The sequence below is a fragment of the Lactuca serriola genome, chromosome 8 (genome assembly GCF_051521515.1).
Source record: "Lactuca serriola cultivar US96UC23 chromosome 8, Lser_US96UC23_V15, whole genome shotgun sequence".
NCBI classification, from domain to species: domain Eukaryota; kingdom Viridiplantae; phylum Streptophyta; class Magnoliopsida; order Asterales; family Asteraceae; genus Lactuca; species Lactuca serriola.
The window spans coordinates 30308229-30331759 of record NC_136415.1 but is presented as its reverse complement, the minus strand read 5'-3'; the positions used below and the strand labels follow the sequence as shown (position 1 = coordinate 30331759).

Sequence of the window (23531 nt, the reverse complement as noted above, 5' to 3'; positions counted from 1 at the left end):
TAAAAAAAGAAAAAGAAAAAGGGAACAAGAAACCCTCACAGTGCAATAGCAGAGAAGTTCGAGAGTCGACTCCCTGAATCCGTTCTCTACAAGAGTTTATCGGTGATGAAATCCGACCTCAAGAAAGTTATTTCATATTAGAGGGATTAGTCAACTTTGATTCGGAAAATCAACCACGGGTTGTTAACAAAACATCATCGGTAGTGAGCAATTCCAAAGATCTACAAAACACCAAAAAACAAACCTCGCAATACCAATATCTAAACAAAATAAAGTTTATCTTCAGGGAAATTAAAGCGGAAACCCTAAAGAAACAAAAAAACTAGTCTAACACAGACTAGAAACAACTGTGAACCTAAATACAAGGATCAACAGAGAAAGAAGAGTACCTTTCACAGATCGTCGTCGAAACCAAGCGTCAAGTGACCGACGAACATCAGGATCGAGAAACAAGAGCCTTACAGCTCTGATACCATGTTAAAATTGAACAAGACAAATATCTCCCAACATCTTCATTTCTTATATCATTAGAGGATTAAGAAATAGAAGGTTTTCAAGAACATACAACTGAAAACTCACTACACAAACCCTAATCTACTCTCTTGATTTGAAACACTCAGCCTAATCTAATCTAACAATATATAAAACCTATACAAATCAATACACAAACAAAGAGTATACACAAACTCAAAATACAGATGAACAATTGAGAGATTAAGAGACGAAAAGAAACCCTCTTTTAGAAACCCTAACGTTTGATTTGAAAATATCGACTGAATGAACAACTTTTCACTCTCTCTAGCTATATACCGATCCAATCAATATCCGGACTAAATCCGATTCAGGATTACAACCCGCGTGCTTCTTTTACCTTCAAGTTTCCTTTTAGCACCCTAAAGAATCCATTTTGAACATACAACAACCTTTTAACAATTTTTATTCTAATTATCTTAATAAGAAAAATAAATATAAGATTGTTATATAGATTTATTATTTTCAACATAGTCACAATTTGACAACTTTTCTAATGAAACTTATATTCTCATACATTGCCTAATAAATTTCCCATTAATATCAATATGGTCATGAGTAAGTCAAAGTCCTTTAAAGTTTGCATAATTGGCAGTTTTGTTCATCCAACTTCAAAAGTTCACACCGAGGTCGTTATATTGACTTGGAAACTCATTAGTAGGGATGAGAATTTGGACCGAAAACCCGAACCGAACCGAACCGAACCGAATTAGACCCGAATAAGAAATTCGATTTGGTTTTCAGGTATCTATATAAGGCTTATTCGGTTTTCGGGTTATTCGGTCCGGGTTACCCGAATAAGGTCTTATTCGGTCCAAAAGGACCGAACCGAATATGAAAAGTCACATTTTTTCCACTTGCACGATTGCTTATTCGGTCTTGTGTTCGATCGATCGTTACCCAAAATACCCACGTAATGTTTAATGTTTAACTTATATACTTATATATAGATTTTTGGGTGTTTTAAATGTTTAATGTTTAGTGTTTAATATGTTGCTTAATAACTATATCTTAAGAATGTGGTGGTTGAATTTTACATTTTATATATCAAGAATAGTTAATCCGTGTTATTTGTGTTTATCATAAGCTACAAAAGTCATACAAAATACAATATTTATAATCACATTGTAAATGTTATTTGGGTTATTCGGTTCCTTAATCATCTTGTACATGTTATTTGGGTTATTCGGGCCAGAACCGAACCGAATCGAATAATACCCGAACCGAACCGAAACCGTATTGCTTATTTGGTTCGATTTTCGGTTCATATAATTACCCTTATTCGATTTTCGGTTTATTCGGATTCGGGTCGGTTCGGTTCGGTTCCGACCCGAATAACATCCCTACTCGTTAGTACCTTAATACTTCCTAAATAATCCTTCTCCGTATAATTTTTTACTTTAAAGTGCTATTTTGTCAATCAAAAGTCAATTATCAACTCTCACGATTTAACAACTTTGACCCTTAATCATAAAAAAAACATTTTTCACTAAAAAGGAAAAATCTTTTAGACCCATTTTGAGGATTTTACAGATTCTCAACCATTTTAACTTTGAACTTGGACTTTCGTTGGTTTAATATAGGGGTGTCCAAAAATATCCGCATCCGAAATATCCGGTCCGAAAATCCGATCCGAAATTTCGGATATCCGGTTTTTCGGATTCGGATACGGATAGTGAATTTATAAAGTTTCGGATATTTCGGATATCCGATATCCGAAAAAAATAATTTTTCTTTATTTTTTAATATTTTAAAATGAGAAATTAGAAACATTGACATGCTTAATGGACTAATGTTTCCCACTATTTTCAACTTTTTAGTGAACATTCTTTCCAAATTTTATTGCAAACCTTTCTTTTTACAATCGTTATATATTTGTTTGTTATAATCCAGGTTCGTTGGTTTTTAATCAAAAACTATTTCGTAAATGCTACATATATTTATTTGTTGCTATCGATATCCATCTATGTCGCAAGATTTAGACAAAACTACAAATTTAGTCCTTGTGGTTTTCAAAAAACTTTGGATAGGGTCCAAAAAGTTTCCGACTTACATGGAAGGTCCAAAATCAAGGTTTTTCTGAGTTTTTGGTCCAAAAAAACTTGAAATGACGGTTATACCCTTTTAATTTCTTTTTATATATTTTTTTAATTTTTCAAATACTATTTTAATTTACAAATAAAAAGAAAAGAAATTAATTATCCCCAACACACACATTCTCTCTCTCTCTCTCTCTCTCTCTCTCTCTCTCTCTCTGCACCATGGTTTTATCATTCTTTGTTTCCGTTCTTCAACGTCTTTTTCCCCTTTTATATTTAACTTGACAATTAGGAAAAGAAAAAGGGAAAACATGAGATGAAGAAGACCCGATTCCTTACAGATCAAAGGTTGGTGGCGTCGGATGCTAGGGTTTTTCCGAAAAACATAACAGATCTTCATCCACCTTCAACATGAACACAAATTGCAGGTGGAGAAGACCCAATTCATCGGTTCTTCACGTTTCTTGGAGAATAAACATTGTTATTGGACCTGTGTGGAGGGGAAAGAAAGGGGGCACATCTTGGTTCTTAAAAACTTCAAATCAATATCAATTCTGAGATTGAAAATCGGGTCTTCTTCATCGTTCTTCCTTTAGGGCTTTCTGGTTTGATCTGTCCATCAAGCGATTTAAGGCACCTGGACATGTTGTATCGACGAGCACTACTGACGACACATCAACAACTTCAGATCCAAGCTTCGGTGATCCTGGTGGTGGAGGAGCATCAACCGCCCATCAAACTATCCTCAAAGCATTCATCAGAGCAACCCATATATGTGTGGATTCGTTGAATGTGGATTGATGTCGATTTCTGGATTTAATGTATTTTTTTGTCTTCATTCTTGTTGTTGTTCATACATATTGATCATCCTTTTCTTTTTCCAGATCAAAAGAAATTCGATTTAAATACATATCGCTATATCTATCTGTATAATTTTGGTTTGAGATGAAGATATGAAAAGGATTTCATCTAGTTAGTCGTATATATACATAGATCGATTTAAGGTTTAGGGTTCGCATCAGATGGGGGATGAATGAAGAACTAAGAAGGATGTCCCCTTTCACTTTGCGTTTCCGCGAGAGAGAGAGAGAGAGAGAGAGAGAGAGAGAGAGAGAGAGAGAGAGAGAGAGAGAGAGAGAGAGAGAGAGAGAGAGAGAGAGAGAGAGAGAGAATGTGTGTGTTGGGGATAATTAATTTCTTTTCTTTTTATTTGTAAATTAAAATAGTATTTGAAAAATTAAAAAAAATATAAAAAAGAAATTAAAAGGGTATAACCGTCATTTCAAGTTTTTTTGGACCAAAAACTCAGAAAAACCTTGATTTTGGACCTTCCATGCAAGTCGGAAACTTTTTGGACCCTATCCAAAGTTTTTTGCAAACCACAAGGACTAAATTTGCAGTTTTGTCCAAGATTTAACATAGTTGCTATTATTAATTTTAAGAGTTGCGGTGATTTTACGGATCGAATGTTCGGATGCGGTTTAAAATTAATGAAATTCGGATATCCGGTTTAATATCCGAATCCGTATCCGAAATTTCGGATATCCAAAATTTCGGATACGGATTCGGATATTAAAAATCAACTATGCGAATTTTCGGATATCCGAATTTTCGGATATCCGGTTTTGAACACCCCTAACTTTAATATCTGCAATTTTTTTTCCTTTGCATTTGTGAACCATGACATTAAACATGGGGTTATAGTGGTGGGAGGCTTGCCAATTTAATGATAGTGTTTGATACGGTCCTAGACTAAACTCAACACCACAAGCCCATTGTTGAAGATCCATTGACCACAACTGGGCCGGGAGTTGTTGTCGAGATAAAAGCTCCAGGAGGTTCAAAAGAATTTAGTCAATCACATTAAACACATGTTAATACATGTTAATTTAGTTAGTGGAAGAAATAGTTTTCCCAGCATGTATGATCTCCTTTCCATTGCCCATGTCCTCCAATAAAGTGCATTTAGTTTAGGTAACATTTTCTTATTTAAGTCATGTAATTTCATTTGGAAAAAAACGTGCTGAAATGTGTTCTTTAATCACTTAAGGGTCCTATGATCGTTATCACATATGTAACGTTAGCAATTGAAATAATTTTGGCTTGGAATTTGTATATTCATGTTTATATGCTTGTGTGCATTTAAAAGTGAAATTTGATGTTTGGAGGTGCATTTTCATTTTAGTATGAATTAAGGAGGATAGGTGATGTCATGTTCGCGAATGTTTGCAGCGGAAAACAGGAAGGGAAGCTGGTGGGACAAGTAACCACGTGGATCTTTGTACCCATGATAGCTGGCTTGTTGTAGTAGAAAAATGATGCATCTAAGTGTAAGCATAACATTTCAGTTTGCTGTTACTCCAGTAAGTTTCAAGTATATGCTAATCAATCATGGAATTTTGTTTGACATGAATTTCAATTGAGGTTGTGGTTTTGTTTATTTCAATCTGATTTTAATATACAAAGTTTTTTGCTATAGTTGGTTTTGTCGTTCATCGTCTTTTATCTGTATTGGTGTTAAGTGTCTAGTTAACTGATATTTTTCTTCATAAATTTCTTTCTTTTTTATTTAAGACAATTCACGTTTTAATGCAAGTTCTTGATTTGATTTTGTCATGCAATTCTAAAGTTAAGGCCTGAAGGGTAAATCATTTTTCATTCAACACAAACATTCAAAGACACAACCAAACAATATATTTTCGTCCATATGCAATTTCATTAAGAGTATCTGAATCATTTAGCCATGAATCAACCAAATCATTCAATATTCAGAGTTGAAAAAAGGTTGTCAAACAGCCTTAAGTTAATAAAAAAACAACTATATATAGTTGTATATATCATCACTATTTTACGCAAACAACAAAACTACATGAGTGCAAGAAGTTGTAGCTAGTAGAAGCAATAACTTCTATTTGTATATAAATGTTTTAAAATACATAAAATTAGAGAAAAAATGTTTAGAAAAGATAAAAATATATAAGTAATAATTTAAAGGTAATCTTGTAAATTTGTCACGAAATCTATGAGCTTTTTGTTAACATGAAAGGTGTTATACTCATCAAAAAAGGCAACAAAAATCTAAAAAAAAAAAATGTTTATAAACAAAGATAATGCAGCAAAAAGAACAATAAAAAGCATTAAGGTAAAACACTTAATTGAAATTGTTTATGATTAATCACTTCAGTCCTGCTATCCCTCTATCAAACACATAATTGAAATTGTTTATATATGAAACTGCCAACATTTGATCCTTGTAATCACCATTGTATCAAAAAATTGACAGATTGATAGCCAATGATGTTGACATCCAAAAGATCAAAGAGATAACTTTTGCTTATGCGAACAAAATCTTTTCCAAACAAAAACAGGATATGAATGATAACAAAGACCAGATCTATCCATGAAAAATTGATTCTTAAGCCAACCCTAAAGAAAAATCAAATCCCTAATCTTAATAGATTCTTTGGATGCAAGGCGAAACTGAATTCAATACACAAGGACCTGAAATCATTCAGTGATTAAGGAAATCACATCTAATTCCATCAAATTTTGCTATTTTCATACGTTATCATTTCATGTTCATTGGAGGAAATAGATAATAAGACACATTCCTGCCCAATGTATTCGAACCAAATTAGGCATCATCGTCCTCAATGATGCTAAAATCCCATACTCATTGGGCAATAAACTCGATTAAGAAATGTTTACCTAATAGATTCAGTAACTATCAAATGTAACAGAAATATCACTCAAAATAAAACACTTGAAAAATAAATGTGAACTACCAGTAATCAAAGTCTATCATGATATTGACGAAGACAACAAAATTTAAACCAGAGACAACTCATCTTATACTTAGAAGCGGAGCTTCGAGAAAAACCAACGGTTTTTTCCAGTCTTGAATCGCTCCTCAAGCCGTGCTTTGGTCTCCTTGCAAGCAGTAACCTTCTTGTCACGTGACTGAAGCGCATCAACCGTTACAATGTCCTTCAGATCTACGTCGAGGGTGTACCTCGTCGGCATGATGTGGTTGTAGTTAACGAGCTTGATGAATGCCTTCACACGAGACTTCTTCGCTGTCTTCTTTGCTGAATCCTTGCGAATCACCTTCTTTGGGTACTTTGCGATTCCGGCAACGAGGCAGTGGCCGTAAGGTCGGTCACGAGTGCCGTCGTCAAATTGCCTAACGATGACCGCCTTCCTGCCGGCAAAGCGTCCATTGAGGACAACGACGGCCTTATTGGGCTTCAAAAACTTCACCATCTCCGATTCCTCTCGATGTCCTCCGCCGCCGCTGCTCACACAAAAGTATGCACCAAGCTATTGCTAGGGTTTCGAAAACTCGACTGACCATTTCTATTTATAATGTACTTATTAATAAAATCACGGAATTGCCATTAGGTTTTCTCTTTGGTCTTATGCAGTTTATACCCTTGTTCTTTCATCATGGTGCAGACGAGCGCCTTGAAGTTTGAAGTGTCTCTTCCATGTTTGTTTTCTTTTTAACTATACAATTATCTGAGACAAAACTTCAAAAATGGTTCCTATAGTTTTCGAAAATATCAAGTTTAGTCCCTAAGTCCAAAAAACCTCACAGATCGTCCATGTGGTTTCAAAACTTTTAACATTTGGTCATTCCAGCTAACTCCGTTACCATTTAGCCGTTAAGTCAGGGACATTTTTGTCATTTCACTATACAAGAACCATTTATGAGGTTTTCAATTACTTTTTTTAATAAATAAATAAATAATATTTAATATGTAATGGGTCTTTCTCTCTCTCTCTCTCTCTCCACATAAAAAGTGCAATAACTCACCACCGACAACCTAAGTTTACTACCAGTGACCTTCTCGCTAAACTTCTCACTCAAGGCTCAGGCGGCAGGCTTCAAGTACCCTTCTTCCCTCTCCGTATCTCACCTGACATCATAATATTTTGGCGCCATCTCTCTCTAAGAGAATCATCACCACCACTTTTCCATCTCCGATCACCGCCTCTCCCATCACCCTTCTTCTTTCGCAACACTCTCTTACAAATCCCATCATCACTGGCTCCTCTCTTTATTCAAAACCATTATTGCCCCACCTCTCCATCTCCGACCACCACCGGTATTAAAATCCTCGTTGAAACATAAATTGGATGAAGTTTGATTTTGATTACAGTCTCAAATGTATTAGTTTCAGGTTTGACAGTTGATTCACTTTATTTGATTAATCGATGTGTGAAATTACGGATTTTGGTTTTGATTGCAATCGTAAGTCTGATTTTTGATTCATGTTAGTTTTAGGGGCGTATTTTGGTGTTCTTCATCGGAGCTATCAAGAGAAGAGAGGAAGTAAAATAGATTGAAGACGGAAGAAAACGAGACTAGATACTTAGATGTTGGTCGGATTTCAATGTTACTTGATTTGGGGTCTCCAATGTTGCTTGATCTGGGGTAGGATTTTGATGTGCTTCATCGACATCGTCCAGAAAGAGAGGAACAATGGTGTTCATGTCTGCTTTCATTTGCGGTTTGGGTTTTGATTTCCAAATTTGGTTTTGATTTCAGCTTAGGTTTTGATTCACGATTTTAGGGTTTGACTTTGGTTAGGTTTTGATTTCAGAATTTGATCTTGTTGTGGTCTTAATTTCTAGGTTCAAGTTTGATTTTTGGGATTTGATCTTGGGGTAACACTTGCTGAATCGATAATGTGGGTTGTGATGGTTCCAGAATAGGTAGATAGTAGTGGTGCCGGAATAAGTGGGTGGTGGATATCGGTGACTGGTGGTGGTTATCGGTAACTGGTGGTGATTATGGGTAACCGGTGGTGGTGGTGGGCATGGGATTGAGGGGAAGTTCTGCATTTCTTGAGAGAGAGAGAGAGAGAGAGAGAGAGAGGGTGGGACCCATTACATATTAAATATTATTTATTTATTTATTTAAAAAAAGTAATTGAAAACCTCATAAATGGTCCCTGTATAGTGAAATAACAAAAATGTTCATGACTTAACGGTTAAATGGTAACGGAGTTAGCTGGAATGACCAAATGTTAAAAGTTTTGAAACCACAGGGACGATCTGTGAAGTTTTTTGAACTTAGGGATTAAACTTGATGTTTTCGAAAATCACAAGGACCATTTTTGAAGTTTTGTCATTATCTAAATATATTAAACTTAGGTTCATGAAAAAAAAAACTCGGCATTTTCAATAAAACATATGATATCTTATAATCTAAAAAATTATTTGGTAGTATTGTTTGTATTTAAAAAACCATAAACGTACTATTTGAATGAAATCCGAGTTGATTGAATATATGATACTATTTTGTCTCGTATGAAAATAGGATCCTAAACTAAAGTAAGCTTGTATGGGACTATGAACATCAAAATAGACTACGTGTATAGAGAGGAAATTGTGTTAAATATAGTCGATGGAAATTTAGATAGCTTGAAGGTAAGTTGGTGCGTTCGACAAATCAAACTAAAATCGTATTGTTTTTGTTAGGGACGTGCAAATAACCGCAAAAGCAAAAAATCGAACCGAACCGGCCGATATGAAACCGAAAAAACCGAAACCGTAAAAAACGGATATCAACGGGTCGGCTTTGATTTTTATACTTAGGTATTAGCGGATAACCGAACCGAACCGTTTGATGACATTTGTGTATTTTAAGGACCCATTTTTTTTCTTTCGTCTTGAGCCCAAAATATGTTTGGAACGACCATGCTCGGTGTTGAAAATGGATCTTGTTACAAAATCAATTAATATTATTGTCGATACTATGTATATGTATGTAGGCGATTTAAAATTTGATTAATTAAAGTATATAAACAAATGTGTGTGAGATCATGAAGACTATAATTATTGAGTTTAAAGTGTGTATAAATTTAAGAGCTTCTAAGTTTTACCTTAATTGCGATAGAAGAGATATATAAGAGCGTCCATTATGATTAAAAAAAAAAGTGAGGCCCACAGATTGATGAAGAGGTCTAAGATTTGAAACGTGACAAATGAATTAGTCAAAGAATTGGGACCGTTTCAAAATTCAAATTCTAACAATTAACATCAACAATTATTTTCTTTAGTTTGCGTTCTTAGTTTTAAACTCTAGAGTGGTAGGTGTGGGCAACGCCCCACACGTGTTACTATGAGAAAAAAAAGGAAATGATGTTAAGAGATGTTATGGTGGTAACGGAAAACAACGGGGATGCCTTTAACATGAAATAACATGAGAGGGGGACGGTGTCCATTGGTGTCATTAGGTGTTATTAGGCATAACAACTGGAGTTGCCCACTCCTCCGAGTAGCCTTGTCCATCCAATTTTTCTTCCAAAATCTTTTTTTTATTTATTTTCTCTTTATTTGGACATTATACACCATAGATCATCATTGTTTTACTTTTTACTTGATTAATTAAATAATTCGGTGAAATCCTAACCTATAGTAAACAAAAACTAGATGAAAAAGCCATTTGACGTAATCTGCTCACTAAAAACCAAATAATAAGGCATTAAAGTCGCTAAACTACATCCAAACCCCTTATTCTTTGTTATATTATATTTGAAATAAAATCTTCTACTAATAAATACGTAGTTTTTTTTGTCATGTGTTACCCTATTATTCCTCTTAATTAATGTGATATCACTTGTCAACCTATTAATTTTTCATTTTAAATTTCAAATTTTAAATTTGTCACTCTAACTACGTTAAATTAATAACATTAGAATAAAAAATAAAATAAAATTAATACAGGTAACATAATTTCATGTATTTATTTGAATCAACAATTATAATATTATATAATTATAAAAAGATCTCTTAATTAATAATTTATTTAAAATAATTAATTCATAATTGTGAGTTTTTACTATGAAAATTTAATTAATTTTATAATCGTGGTTCCCACAGGTTATAAACTAGTAAAAATTAGGGAAAATGACATTTGAGGGTAATAAAGTATTCGTCTTGTATTCATTAGGTCCCTTATATATTGTTTTGTCTTTATTATACCATTGAACTTATAATTTCTGCTCACAAAAGCCATTGCGACCGGTTGTTGTAGGTTACTGCTTATGTGGATATTACGTGACATTATGTGGCATACACTTGGCTTATTAAATGCAGGTCATCCCTATTAAGTTGCGTCATTCTCATCAATTGTGCCCTAGATCGACATGGATGCTTCTTCTTCTTCTTATATCTCTTCCAAACGAAATGTTGAATTTCAATATGAAAATCCTTGTTATTGTGGGTTACCATCTCGCGTACGAACTTCACGAACTAAAGACAATCCAGGAAAAAAATTCAGATTGTGCCCTAACTCCATGGTAAATCAAATGTTTTTATGTTTTTGGTTTAATGTTCTTTCTTTAACCAATTTGTTACTTTTTTCAAGAATGAAGGACCAAAATGCAAGTTCTGGGAATGGTTGGAGCCTGAAACCCCTGATAATGAAGTCGGTTCTAGGATGGACAAAAAAGAACTGTGCAATTTAACCCTCAAAATTTGTACATTGGAAAACCATATCAGCATATGTAAGATGAAGATGGAACAAGAAAAATTGGTTGTTAGATAAGAGTTTGAAAAAACCAAATGGAAGCTATTTACGCATAAAGTTCTGATGATTGCGTTATTTCTGTTGTTTGTGTTTAAGAAGTAGTTATTGATGTATTAAGACTAAATGTTTTTTACTAATTAAGTTGTATTCAAAGACAATGTTGTATTTTGTTTGATGTATTAAGACTAAATCTTTTTGAGTAATAACAGTTTGATGTTTTGAGTGGTTTCAAAGAAATATTAATGTGTTAATGTGATCCAAGTTAGTGAATTGTACATGATGCAGGGGTAAAATGGTCCGGATTAAGTATAACAACAATCAGTTGTTAATGTCTTAATGTGATCCAGGGGTAAAATGGTCCAGATTAAGTATAACAACAATTAATAGTTTGATATTTTGAGTGGTTACAAAGACATATTAGTGTGTTTAATAGGTTAGTAGTGAATTGGACATTATACAGGGGTAAAATGGTCCATTTTAACCACAACAACAACATCAAACATTTCTTAATGTATTAATACTAAATCTTCTTTATTAATGATAGTTAGTTTGATGTTTTGAGTGGTTTCAAAATGTGTTTAATTGGTTAGTGTATTGGACATGATACAGGGGTAAAATGGTCCAGATTAAGTATAACACCCAAGCATATAATATAGATAGAAGACAAACTTGTAAGATTCCATTAGCATGTGCACCATTACAAAAGTTGTGCCCACATTTGTCTTTACATAATCAAAAGATGTGCCATGACTAAAAGTATTCCCAATTACATAATTAAAAGACTAAAAGTTTGCCTTTACAAAAATATTAAAACATAAATTCATTCCAACACCAGTGGGTGGTGATCAATGCTTCCTTATTTCTTCAAAACATTCCTCCTCAACCCAATCTTGGTAATTCTTTCTGATTATTTTCATGTCCTCTTCCCAGTTATCAGGTTGAGCAGAGGCACCATTAACAAGATCATCTACATGAACATCAACATGTTGAGCAGGGACATCATTAACAGGATCATCTACATGAACATCAACATGTAGAGCGGGAGCTTCCACTTGAATTGGATCTACTTAAACATCATCATCTGGTTGTGCAGGAGCTTCCACTTGAATTGGATCTACTTGAACTGGTTCCATAGTACCTGCTATACAAAGGTGTAGTTAATGAGTTGGATGTTGTAGTATAATTACATTGTTTTAATAGCATACCTTTATCTGTTTTACATTTATTAGCTTTCTTCTTTTTTGGCAGTGAAGTGGATGCTGCATCTTTTGGTCTTGTAGGAAATGTTGATCTATTGTGGCCTGTTTCTATACAAATGGTGCATCTCATAACTGCACCTGCTTTTGAGATAGTATGCCTTATTTTCCCCTGGTTTTCCCTCTCGAATTGATCCTTTTTCCTTTTAATGGTTGGCCTTCCTGGTAACCTTCTTTTTTTTGGGAGGCAATGGCTTCATGTATGTAACTTCAGGCCACATGGAACTACCATTAAGTGGATTAATGGTATGGTTGTAGCAAGTCAAGAACATGGTTGTATGGAACCATGGTGCAACATAATCCTCTGCATTTTTGTTGAGGTATGAAATGGCTGCCACTGCATGCACACATGGGATACCTGATACTTGCCAAGATCTACATCCACATGTGTTGTTGTTAAGGTCCACATCATATCCATCATTTCCAATCCTAACCTCATATTATTGTATCCCAGAAGGTATAACCCCCTAAAATCTGCCCACAAAAATAAGAAGTTCTATTAGTCTTATAAATGAGACATAATATTTATAAAATAGTAGTTATATCATACCTTTGTTGTTTCTTTAGATTTGATATCTTCAACCTTATAGATGAACATATTTTTAAATTCCCCCAACTTTGTCCCTCTATCAACATTTTATACATCCTCTCCATTGCATAAATCCTTATCTCTTCCAACATGGTGATGAGTAGCCTCTTCCTAACCAGATCAATAATAGAGTTTAAACTTTCTGATATGCCATTCTCATAAGCATCACAAACCCTATCCACTCCAAAGAATGCTCTGCACCAACTTTTAAGGTCCCTTTCCATGAGGTGTTCATAAGCCAAAGGGTCATTTTTTTATGGAATTCATTTATGCCTCAAATTTAGGTTGAGTAGTACTAGCAACTGCTGCCCAAAACAACTTCATATATTGTTCACCTTTGAATCTTTTCTTGAAGTTAGCATAGATGTGCCTAGCACATTGTTTATGCTCTGCTGCTGGAACCCTTTCTTTGACAGCCTCTATTAATCCCTGAAAGAAAGCATGAAATAGATGACATAACAAAAACATTCAACTTAAACAAAACAAAACAGAAATATACCTTGTGTTGGTCTGATATGAGGGTCAATCCATGACCAATTCCCATTTTAATGTCATCCAAAAGGAGGTCAAGAAACCACTTCCATGTTTCCTTATTTTCAACTTCCACCACAACCCATGCAATAAGGAAGATGTTGTTGTTTGCATCCCTACCCATAGCTGCTAACAGTTGGGCTCTACATATACCATTTAAAAAACAACCATCTACCCCTATTACCCTCCTACATGCTACAATCCAACCATCCTTCACACCCTTAAAACAAACATACATTTTAGAAAAGTAAGTAGTGGAATCAAGCATGACATTCACATATATCTTTACTGTTGAACCAGGATTTGTCCTCATTATTTCTTCTCCATAACTCCATACTTTACCATAATGTTCTATCAAACTACCCTTTATCTCATCCAAAGCATATCTCCTAGCATTTCTACACTGAGTGACACTAACAATCAAGTTAAACTTTGTACTCACTTTGGCTTTCATTTTCCTTATGCTCATTTTGGGTTTCTTCACAAGTAGATTCTTAAAATGCTTTCCAATCCATTTATATGTTACAGTGGAACCAAGTTTGAAGACTCTTGAGCAATTATGGTCATCAACTAATGACTTAATATGGAAAGACCTTTCATTACTCATCCAGGAAGCCCACAGTCTAAAAGGACAAGATGGGTTCTTGTTATCTTTACAACATCTCACTAATAACCTCTGACTATCATTTTTCTCAACATAAAGGTTGTACCCATTCTTCACTGCATAGTTAGTCAAACAATTTTTCAATTCCATGGGGTTAGAGAATCTCATACCTAGAATTGGCACCATTTTGTCCCATTTCTGGTTCTCATTATGGATAGGGTACACTGGTTTGTCATCTCCATTCTTGGTTTCAACCTTATCAGTTTCAGCCTCATCATTTATATCCTTACACATACCTAACACCCGATGTAAGAATTCATCACCAATAGTCTTAGCAAGAGAAGGAATGCAATCATCTGCTTCATGTTCATATGGAATATCATTAGAAAGTTGTGAATCTTTATCATCATCCGGGTCTTCCTCAGAATAATGCCCTTCATCATCTTCCACTACTTCCATATCAGCCCAATCAAGTACAAGTTCATTTTCGTGGTCTATATACACATTCATTCTTATACCAGCTTCATCACTATAACTCGTTTCAATAAACTCAAAGTAGTCAGCATCATTCCCAATTCTCCTAATACCCTCTGCCAATGGTTCATTTCTAGTGCAATAATATGCATTATCACAACTGTCTTCAATCAACTTTGTAATGAACAAGTTAAAGTCTTTGAAATCCATTGCACCAAAATCGACATCACATATTGAAACAACAACAACGTTCAAGTACACTAATGGTTTTGGTGTGAATAAACCATTATAATATATATAAACTGTTAAATACTTACATTGTTTGGAATCGGAGGCCATCTTCTTCACTATAACACTCGCATTCACCAGTTCTCTTCAATTTCCTAACCGTATGCTTCGATTGAACTTTTTCTTCAATTTAACGAACCCTAACTGTAAGGACAAAGAGGGTGAAAGAGAAACGGTAATTAAATGTGTTCTAATTCCACGTAATATGACATGTCATCTCTAATTAAATGTGGTAACCGGTAAAACAGGTGATAACCGGTCGCGGTGGCTTTGGTGAGCATGAATTATAAGTTCAACGGTATAATAAAGACAAAAAAAAAAAAAGATAAGGGACCTAATGAATACAAGACGAATACTTTATTACCCTCAAAGGTCATTTTAATAAAAAGTAAATATTTGGATATTTGATATCCATAATATCCAAAAATTAGAAAATGACCATCCTAAATTGAATATCCGAAATTTCAAATGATTTTGCATCAAATTTTTTGATTTTTGAATACATATATTTTAGAACTCCTACTTACTATGCAACTATCTATACCACTATTATTCGAACTCCACCTTGAAAGTCGTAAACACCATTATCACATACGGACGTGAACTTTTCCTTGGTCATATCAAAACATGTATTCACGAAATTGACTCTTCTTAAGGATCAAAGCATTTTGTTATTATTCAACATTCATTACAATCTCACTTTTCTCCATCTAAATATATTTAATTTATAGTATTATCAAATAACGAAAGTGATATGTGGACAAATGGGAGGAGAGAACTATAAAACTTAAATATTTATACTCTATAAATAGGGTAAATGACACAAAAAACACTCTTTCTACACAGAAATTTGATTTTGACACCGTGTTTTTTTTGTGTCAATTTTGACACTGTGTTTTCCAATTTGTTACAATTCTGACAACTTGACCGGTAACCTGGTTACACGCTGACGTGACATGATGACGTGTCAGTTTTGATGAAGTGGCATGCTGACATGATATGCTGACGTGTCAAAATTGATTTTTTTCCACAAAAACACTAAGTTTTCACTTTTTTCGATTTTGACACTAAGTTTATTTTTTTTATTTCAACTTTGACACTATGTTTTTTTGTTCCAATCGAACATCATTTATCAAATTTTGTTCAATTTTGTCTATTTTCCATTTGAAACCGTATAAATATATTTTTTTATTACATTTTAAACCGTATAAACATATTTTTTTCGTTTAAAAACCACATTTTTATATAAATACAAGGTGTTTTTTTTTCTTACATTCAAATCATTAGTTATATCATGAGAATCAAACTAACCATAAGCTTCTAATAAGATCTAAAAATTTGATGGCTTGCAAACTTGATATCCGAGTTTTGATCGACTACACGCCTCCAAACCTCCAAACACATTTTAAAGTTGCATATTTAATATAAAATACAATTTTTATATAACTAGTACATATTTATACATAAAAACATGGTTTGAGTGTAAAAAAAAATGTATTTATACAAAACTATGGTTTTTAAATGAAAAAAAAAACATATTTATACGGTTTAAATGTATTAAAAAATTATTTATACAGTTTCAAATAGAAAATTGTCAACATTGAACAAAATTGGAAAAAATGATGTTCGATTTGGAACAAAAAAAACATAGTGTCAAAGTTGAAAGAAAAAATTAAACTTAGTGTCCAAATCGAAAAAATGAAAACTTAGTGTTTTTTGTGAGAAAAAAAAAATATTCAATTTTGACACGTCAGCATATCATGTCAGCATGCCACGTCATCAAAACTGACATGTCATCATGTCATGCCAGCAAGCAACCTGGTTAACCGGTAAAGTAGTCAGAATTGTAATAAAATGGAAAACACAGTGTAATGTCCCAAAATTCAAGACTAAAAAATTATTTTAATAAAATATTACTTAAAGTAAAATCGTCGATTCAAAGCATAATCAAGTAATAGTTTTCAAAACACATGTTCATTATGAGAGTACTACATCCCAGGCTGTCTAAAATATGGTGTGTGCCATACGATCATCCCGAGCTCCGTCATCCGCTACCAGAAGTTCCTGAAACCAAAACTGAAAATCGTAAGCACGAAGCTTAGTGAGTTCCCCACCCTACCACATACCATGCAAACATACAACATACATACTGCCATGCTATTATGGGGTGCCTGACTACCCTGTACGGCCATTCTGGGGTGCCGACTGCCCATGTCAAGCCATTCTGGGGTGCTGACTGCCCGTGTCAAGCCATTCTGGGGTGCTGACTACCCGTCTGTCCTAACAACCGATCCTCGGGGACTATTTCACCCCCTTACTGCTACTAGCACATATGTCGTAACATAACATAATATCAGACATATTTGGGGTGTCTAAACTACCCTTCGGTCCTAACAACCGAACTTGGGGACTGGTCCCCTCCTACTACCTCTATCGCATATAACATAACAGGCCAGCATGCAAACATATCATCACATACTGTCAGACGTTTTTGGGGTGTCTGACTACCCTCCGGTCCTAACAACCGAACTCTACTGATGAACCAGGGAGCCCCGTCCATACTCCTACTGATCGTGAGATACGGGCCCAACCCGCACTCAATCTTTCCCTAACGTGGGCCTCGCCCCTGATCTGCTGCTAATGAGATGTGGAACACCATCCACACTCTGCTATTGGTGAGGTACGGGACCTCGCCCACACTCACCACCCTACCAAGCACATACAAGTATCACACAGACAACAAGTATAAACTATCACATAAACCATTCCTTGGGCACCCGCCCGCTAACATTGGACCTCGTCCTGAACAACATACTAGCATACGATGCCTAGGGCTAATGTGACATCCCCATTTTCACGACCAGAAAAGACCGATTTGCTTATGCTTTGTTTTATAAATCAGAGTGATCGTTTAAAGAAAATGGTTGCGGAATTTGTTCCCAAAACAAAATATGATATCCATTTATCAAAACATTTCTCAAAGAGAATGTATTTCCATTAAATAATAAAACCTCGGGATGTCATGTTCCGATACAGACCAAAAGCATAAACAATATAAAATAGACCTTACAATAGTTATTCAACTACTGATCTATAATCCAAAACCTCTCGTCAAGTCCACCAACTTATACTCTTGTGTCATTACCTGTAATGCAAAGAAAACTGAGTGGGTCAGGCTTGGGAGCCTGGTGAGCATATAGGGTTTTCAACCCACAATAATACAATTATTATATTCAACCATCAAACAATCAACTCAATTACTCATCCCTATTATGTTTCTTAGGATTTTACCCTAGGAATTCAACTACTCGTCATTCCTTCATTCCTAAGGATTGACCTAAGGAATTTACACAAACTTCCATTGCAACATAAGGCGCATCTGCCAACATTATCCTTTAAGCGCCTCTGCCTGGATTACGTCATACACTATGAGGCGCGACTGCCAGGTTTATGACATTCTCTTTTAGGCACATCTGCCGACATTATCTTATAAGCGTATCTGCCAAGATTATCCTATAAGCGCATCTGCTATTATTATGACAATCTCTATTTGGCGCATCTGCCGACATTATCCTATAAGCGCATCTGCCAGGATTATGACATTCGCTACTTGGTGCATCTACCGATATTATTCTCCAGCATATCTGCTAGCTTTATGACATTCTTTAATTGGTGCGTCTACCAATATCATTCTTAATTATCTTTCATACCTCATCACTTTATCACATACCAACTATCTCATCTACCCATGTTCTACCCAACATATTTGTAGATATAGAATACACATACAGTTTATCTCTTTTAAAACTATATAAAATATTCATTCCATACTCATCTCAAATAAACAACAATATATAAACACATAGCACGTATTTTATACCAAATACTTCATATTTATGTGTTAGAAGAAGTAACCATACACTCTCCCAAACATACACTTAATACATTCAAACAATACTTGTATTATACCGTGTTTATGAAAGGGACTATACACCCACACATATAAACAACCTCATATTATACACGTAGCACGTATTTCATAGAAAATACTTAATAATTATGTGTTAGAAGAAAATAACCACACACTCACTTGATCAGAAGATGATCGGACAGCACTACGGCTTATAGAAGTAGTAATCCACAGCAGATCTGGAAGACCTTCACAAAAATCGAACTTCTCGCGGGCAGAGCTTCGACTCGGGAACCGCACTTCTCGGGATCTTCGGGATCTCGGGACTTGCCTCGGGGCTAGAGTATGATACCGGGGCTTCGGGGTGGAATCGGGAGTAAAAATGCAGAGCTTCGGCACAAAGATGAGAAGAAATGAGCAAATAAACCCTGAACCCTCGCATCCTATTTATAGTGAAAATATCTGATGTACTCGCCGAGTAGGGGACACCTACTCGCCGAGTTGGTCCATGTGGCGGCTTTCTGGTGGTGCCACGTGTCAAACTCTGGGTGGTGCCACGTCACCCCTATCGCGTATTAGCCTTCGAACTTAGAAAAATCATAACTCTCGCATACGAGCTCCGTTTTTGACGTTCTTTATATCCACGCGTAGGTAAAATCAAGATCTACAACTTTCGTTTAGACTCCGTCGGCTAAATCTTGACCGATCTCAAATTTAATAGTAGGAGGCGTTTAGACTGTTAAATGACCGCGAAGAATTCGTAACTCCTTCATACGAACTCCGTTTTCGTCCATATTTTTACCGTTGAGTTCCTATTAATGAGACCTTCAACTCTCATTTAGGTCGCGTAAGCCAAAAACCGCTCGAACTAAAATTCGAGTTTCGGGTCGTGCACTGCTAAGCCGAATCTTAGAAAAATCATAACTTCCTCATACGAAGTCAGATTTGGGTGTTCTTTTTATTGACGCTCTTATCTTAACATATTCTACAACTTTTGTTTAGATTGATAAGGCTAAATCTCGCTCTATCGTAAATTCACTATTTACGCTTCCCGGTGCCGTGCCGGTTTTGCCGTAAAACTTCGACAGGTCATAACTTCTTTGTTATAACTCGGATTTTGGCGTTCTTTATATGCACGGAAACCTTGTAACATATACTACAACTTAGTTAGGATTATTCATCCTAAATAATCTTCTATCAAAAAGTCATTTTTGACGCTTATCGTCTCTAAATTGACTAGCTCTGATCTACGGGCGTTACAGCTAACCCCCGGGTCTTCTACTCATATCTACATGGGCCGACATTGTGGCCGTAGACCCATTCACACAAAGGGAAACTCACTTGATACTGCTGAACTGCTGCTGCTAATCCCTTTGACCGCTACCTAACCACTGACTCCGAACTGCTGCTCCACTAGCTCCCCGAGCTACCAATATCAACATAACACTTAGTCTAACTGACCTTCAAAGGTCAACTAAGTTAACTCTTGCCAAAGACAAAGTCCTGGTCAAAGTCAACCTCCTAGGTCAACCCTACTCGCCGAGTCACCCTATTGACTCGCCGAGTTCATATGTTCAGAGTCCTTCTATTCGCGACTCGACTCGCCGAGTCAGTCCATGACTCGCCGAGTCTACTGATTACCGAGTCCTGACCTGTCCAACTCACCGAGTCTCCATTCGACTCACTGATTCGAGTCTCCACTCGAAGGGTTTGGGGTTTCGCGACCTGACCCGCCGAGTCCAAGAACAGACTCGCCGAGTCCAAGACAATCTTCATCCAACTCGACGAGCTGTTCATCCCAGTCATCGAGTTCCTCCTCATATTCAAGCTACTCGTCGAGTCCACTCAAAGGACTCGCCGAGTCCATCCGGTCCTTCATACATGCAGAGGACTTTTGAGTCATGCAGGGACTCAAACCTGTAAATCTACCCTTCCCAAGCCTATTCCTCACGTAAAGTTGCAAACTTTACGTGTAGAGAAGGAGATCTAAGCAAAATACACCATAAACTAGGGTTTAAGGCAAGGAGGCTCCATAATCAACTCAAGGGCTGCTACTTTATGCTTCTCAAGACCATAATATGCTTAGATCTGAAGTAGCAACTTCAGATCGGGCTTCTAACTCAAAATAATAACATTATGGCTAAAAGCCCCAACAAACACACATAGATCTAGGTACAAAAAGGGTCCAGGAACTAGTTTGTTACCTCCAAATGCTCAGAATGAACTCACAATCCCAGATCTATAGTCCCTTCTTGCTCCTCCAAGTTCCTTCTTCCTTCTCCAAGCTTTAATGCACCTTCCAAGGCAACAAATGGCTCAATCAAAGGATATGACGGCTAGGGTTTGGTATCCAGGGCTAAAGAGGCAGTAAGGAGCCCTAGGAAGAAGATTAAGACGTTTATATAGGCTCCAAGTCCTGAATTTAGGGTTTTCCACGCACAGACCAGACTCACCGAGTCACCTTGGCCGACTCGCCGAGTCGGTCACTTACTCCTCGACCCGGATCCCGCTCGGACTCGTCGAGTTCCTCCTTGGACTCGCCGAGTCGCCTCTTAAAATTAAGGTTTTCTTTCCTTTCTTGGCCTTCAAAACTCTGGGTGTTACAACTCTCCCCCATTTAAACTAAACTTCGTCCTCGATGTTTGCTATGGCCCATCGCCTGCGATCTGCCTCCAATACCCCATCAATGATTCTAACACCAGCTGCCTACCTTCGCTGGTCTTCCGCCCAGTCATTCTGACTAGCATCAATCCTTGCGGATAATCATCTCGGGTCAGCCCTGACCCTGGACATTCTGGAAACACAACTTACTCTACCGACAATCCTTCTAGTACTCTCCGAGTACTGCAACTGAACCCATAGGGATTCACCCCTTCTTTCCTCATGCGATTCCCTTGCCTTCCCAAGGCGATGCCCCAAAACAACTATCTCCCCTGCCACTGTGAAGATCCTATCTTCATCAAATCCATTACTCCCGCTACTTCAGTACGGGTCATTATCACCAGTATCCATTGGGCATTCTTTCTACTATAATTGGTGTTGAGCACCCCACGACCAACTATCTGAATTTCACCATAGACTGCTTACCAGCACCGCTACCGACTGGAAATTTCTGCTATTCCTTATCTGCCTTCCGGATGAACTGAGACCACCCTGGTCCCTACCAATCTACCAATATCTGGATTACCGGCCCCCACCGGTCGCTAGCCCCAACTCAACTCCTAGTCGCTCCCAGCGACTTTCGAAGAAACTTCATCAATAACCGCTCAATCCACTCTGCCACTAAATCATACACCTGATACATTCGCTCTAACGAATAGGGACTGATGAATGCTACGGGTCACCCCGTAGTCTTACAACACTTCTACGCTGCTATCCAACCAAAGCTACGGGCCGCCCCGCAGTCTTGCTAAACCAGTGCTACGGGCCACACCGTAGCCTAACCCTACTCTCATACGATTGTTGCGGGCCGCACCGCAGTCTTGCTAATCTAATGCTATGGGCCACACCGCAGTCTTACTAATCTAATGCTACGGGCCACACCGCAGTCTTACTAAACCAGTGCTACGGGCCGCACCGTAGCCTAACCATACTCTCATACGATTGCTGCGGGCCGCACTGTAGTCTTGCTAATCTAATGCTACGGGCCACACCGCAGTCTTACTAATCTAATGCTACGGGCCACATCGCAGTCTTACGAATCATCCTCACATATGATTGCTACGGACCACACCGCAGTCTTAATATACTTCTCTTACTGTTTAGCCACTGGTGAATGCTACGGCCATCCGGTAGTCTGACAACACCTTTCCACACCGACTAGCTGCTAGTGGATGCTACGACTAACCCATAGTTGATCATACAACACAATCGAGTACTCTCAAGTGGTACTCATGTCCCAAATGGAACTCCCAACCGATTCCTATGTAATCCGCGACCAAAAATTTCGAGAATGAGCTCTCACAATTGGCAAGTTTTCCCAACTTCCAATTTACACTATCCTCCAATCATACAGTCACCTGAGCCGTCTTTCTTCTTAACAGGAGAGCGAAACTTATCCTAGTTTCAAAACCCCTTCTACTCCCATAACCTGATTGTTTCTCCCCCACTTAGCCTCAACTAAGTCTTTACTACCTGCGAAAACTCGAAGATTTCCATTCCTTCCTTCCTTACACGATAGGCATGATAACCACCATCGCCCTATCCCTGCTAGCGATCCGTCTCTAGCCCACTCCAACTACCGTATGATTACCGAATACTAGATGAACACCTCCTTCATCCCTGATGCTAAAAAAAATCCTCTAAGCTCTGACTACTATCCTTATAGTCCGAATAACTGGGCACTGACTCCTTGGTGATAAGCCACTTTCGTTGATGCTTCCGAAAGCCCAGATTAGAACCGTCAAACCCTGATGATGGTGGCTGACCACTCCCGAACCATTTTCAACCGTAACCGAGATGATACTGGACACTTCGAACCTGAAGTGAAAGATGACCTACACTAGCTACTAATAGCTCCTGGTATGCAATTGGCATATGACAATTCCAAAATACAATCCAAATACAAGCAGAGAGACAAATCATACATAAAATCGCCTGAGTCCAGGGTAAAAACTTCCCTAATTCACATAGGAATGAAAATAGCCATAGATACGTGCGTGCAACATTCCTTGCTGTAATCTAGATCTTTCGCATCTATCACTGCAAGGCACTACCCTCTCGTCCATCCGTAAACCTCATAGTCGTTGGGGCAGGCGCACTCCCTGCTCC

At 37.0% G+C, this 23531-nt stretch overlaps 1 protein-coding gene across 1 annotated transcript; it reads right to left on the bottom strand.

Annotated features, from left to right (window-relative positions):
* Nucleotides 1-6193: 6193 nt before the first annotated feature.
* On the bottom strand, nucleotides 6194-6911 carry LOC145068733 (large ribosomal subunit protein eL27x-like). The gene has a single exon (XM_079015734.1). It carries the CDS (start codon nucleotides 6831-6833, stop codon nucleotides 6426-6428), a length of 408 nt encoding a protein of 135 aa, XP_078871860.1. The 5' UTR covers nucleotides 6834-6911; the 3' UTR covers nucleotides 6194-6425.
* Between the last annotated feature and the right edge of the window lie 16620 nt (nucleotides 6912-23531).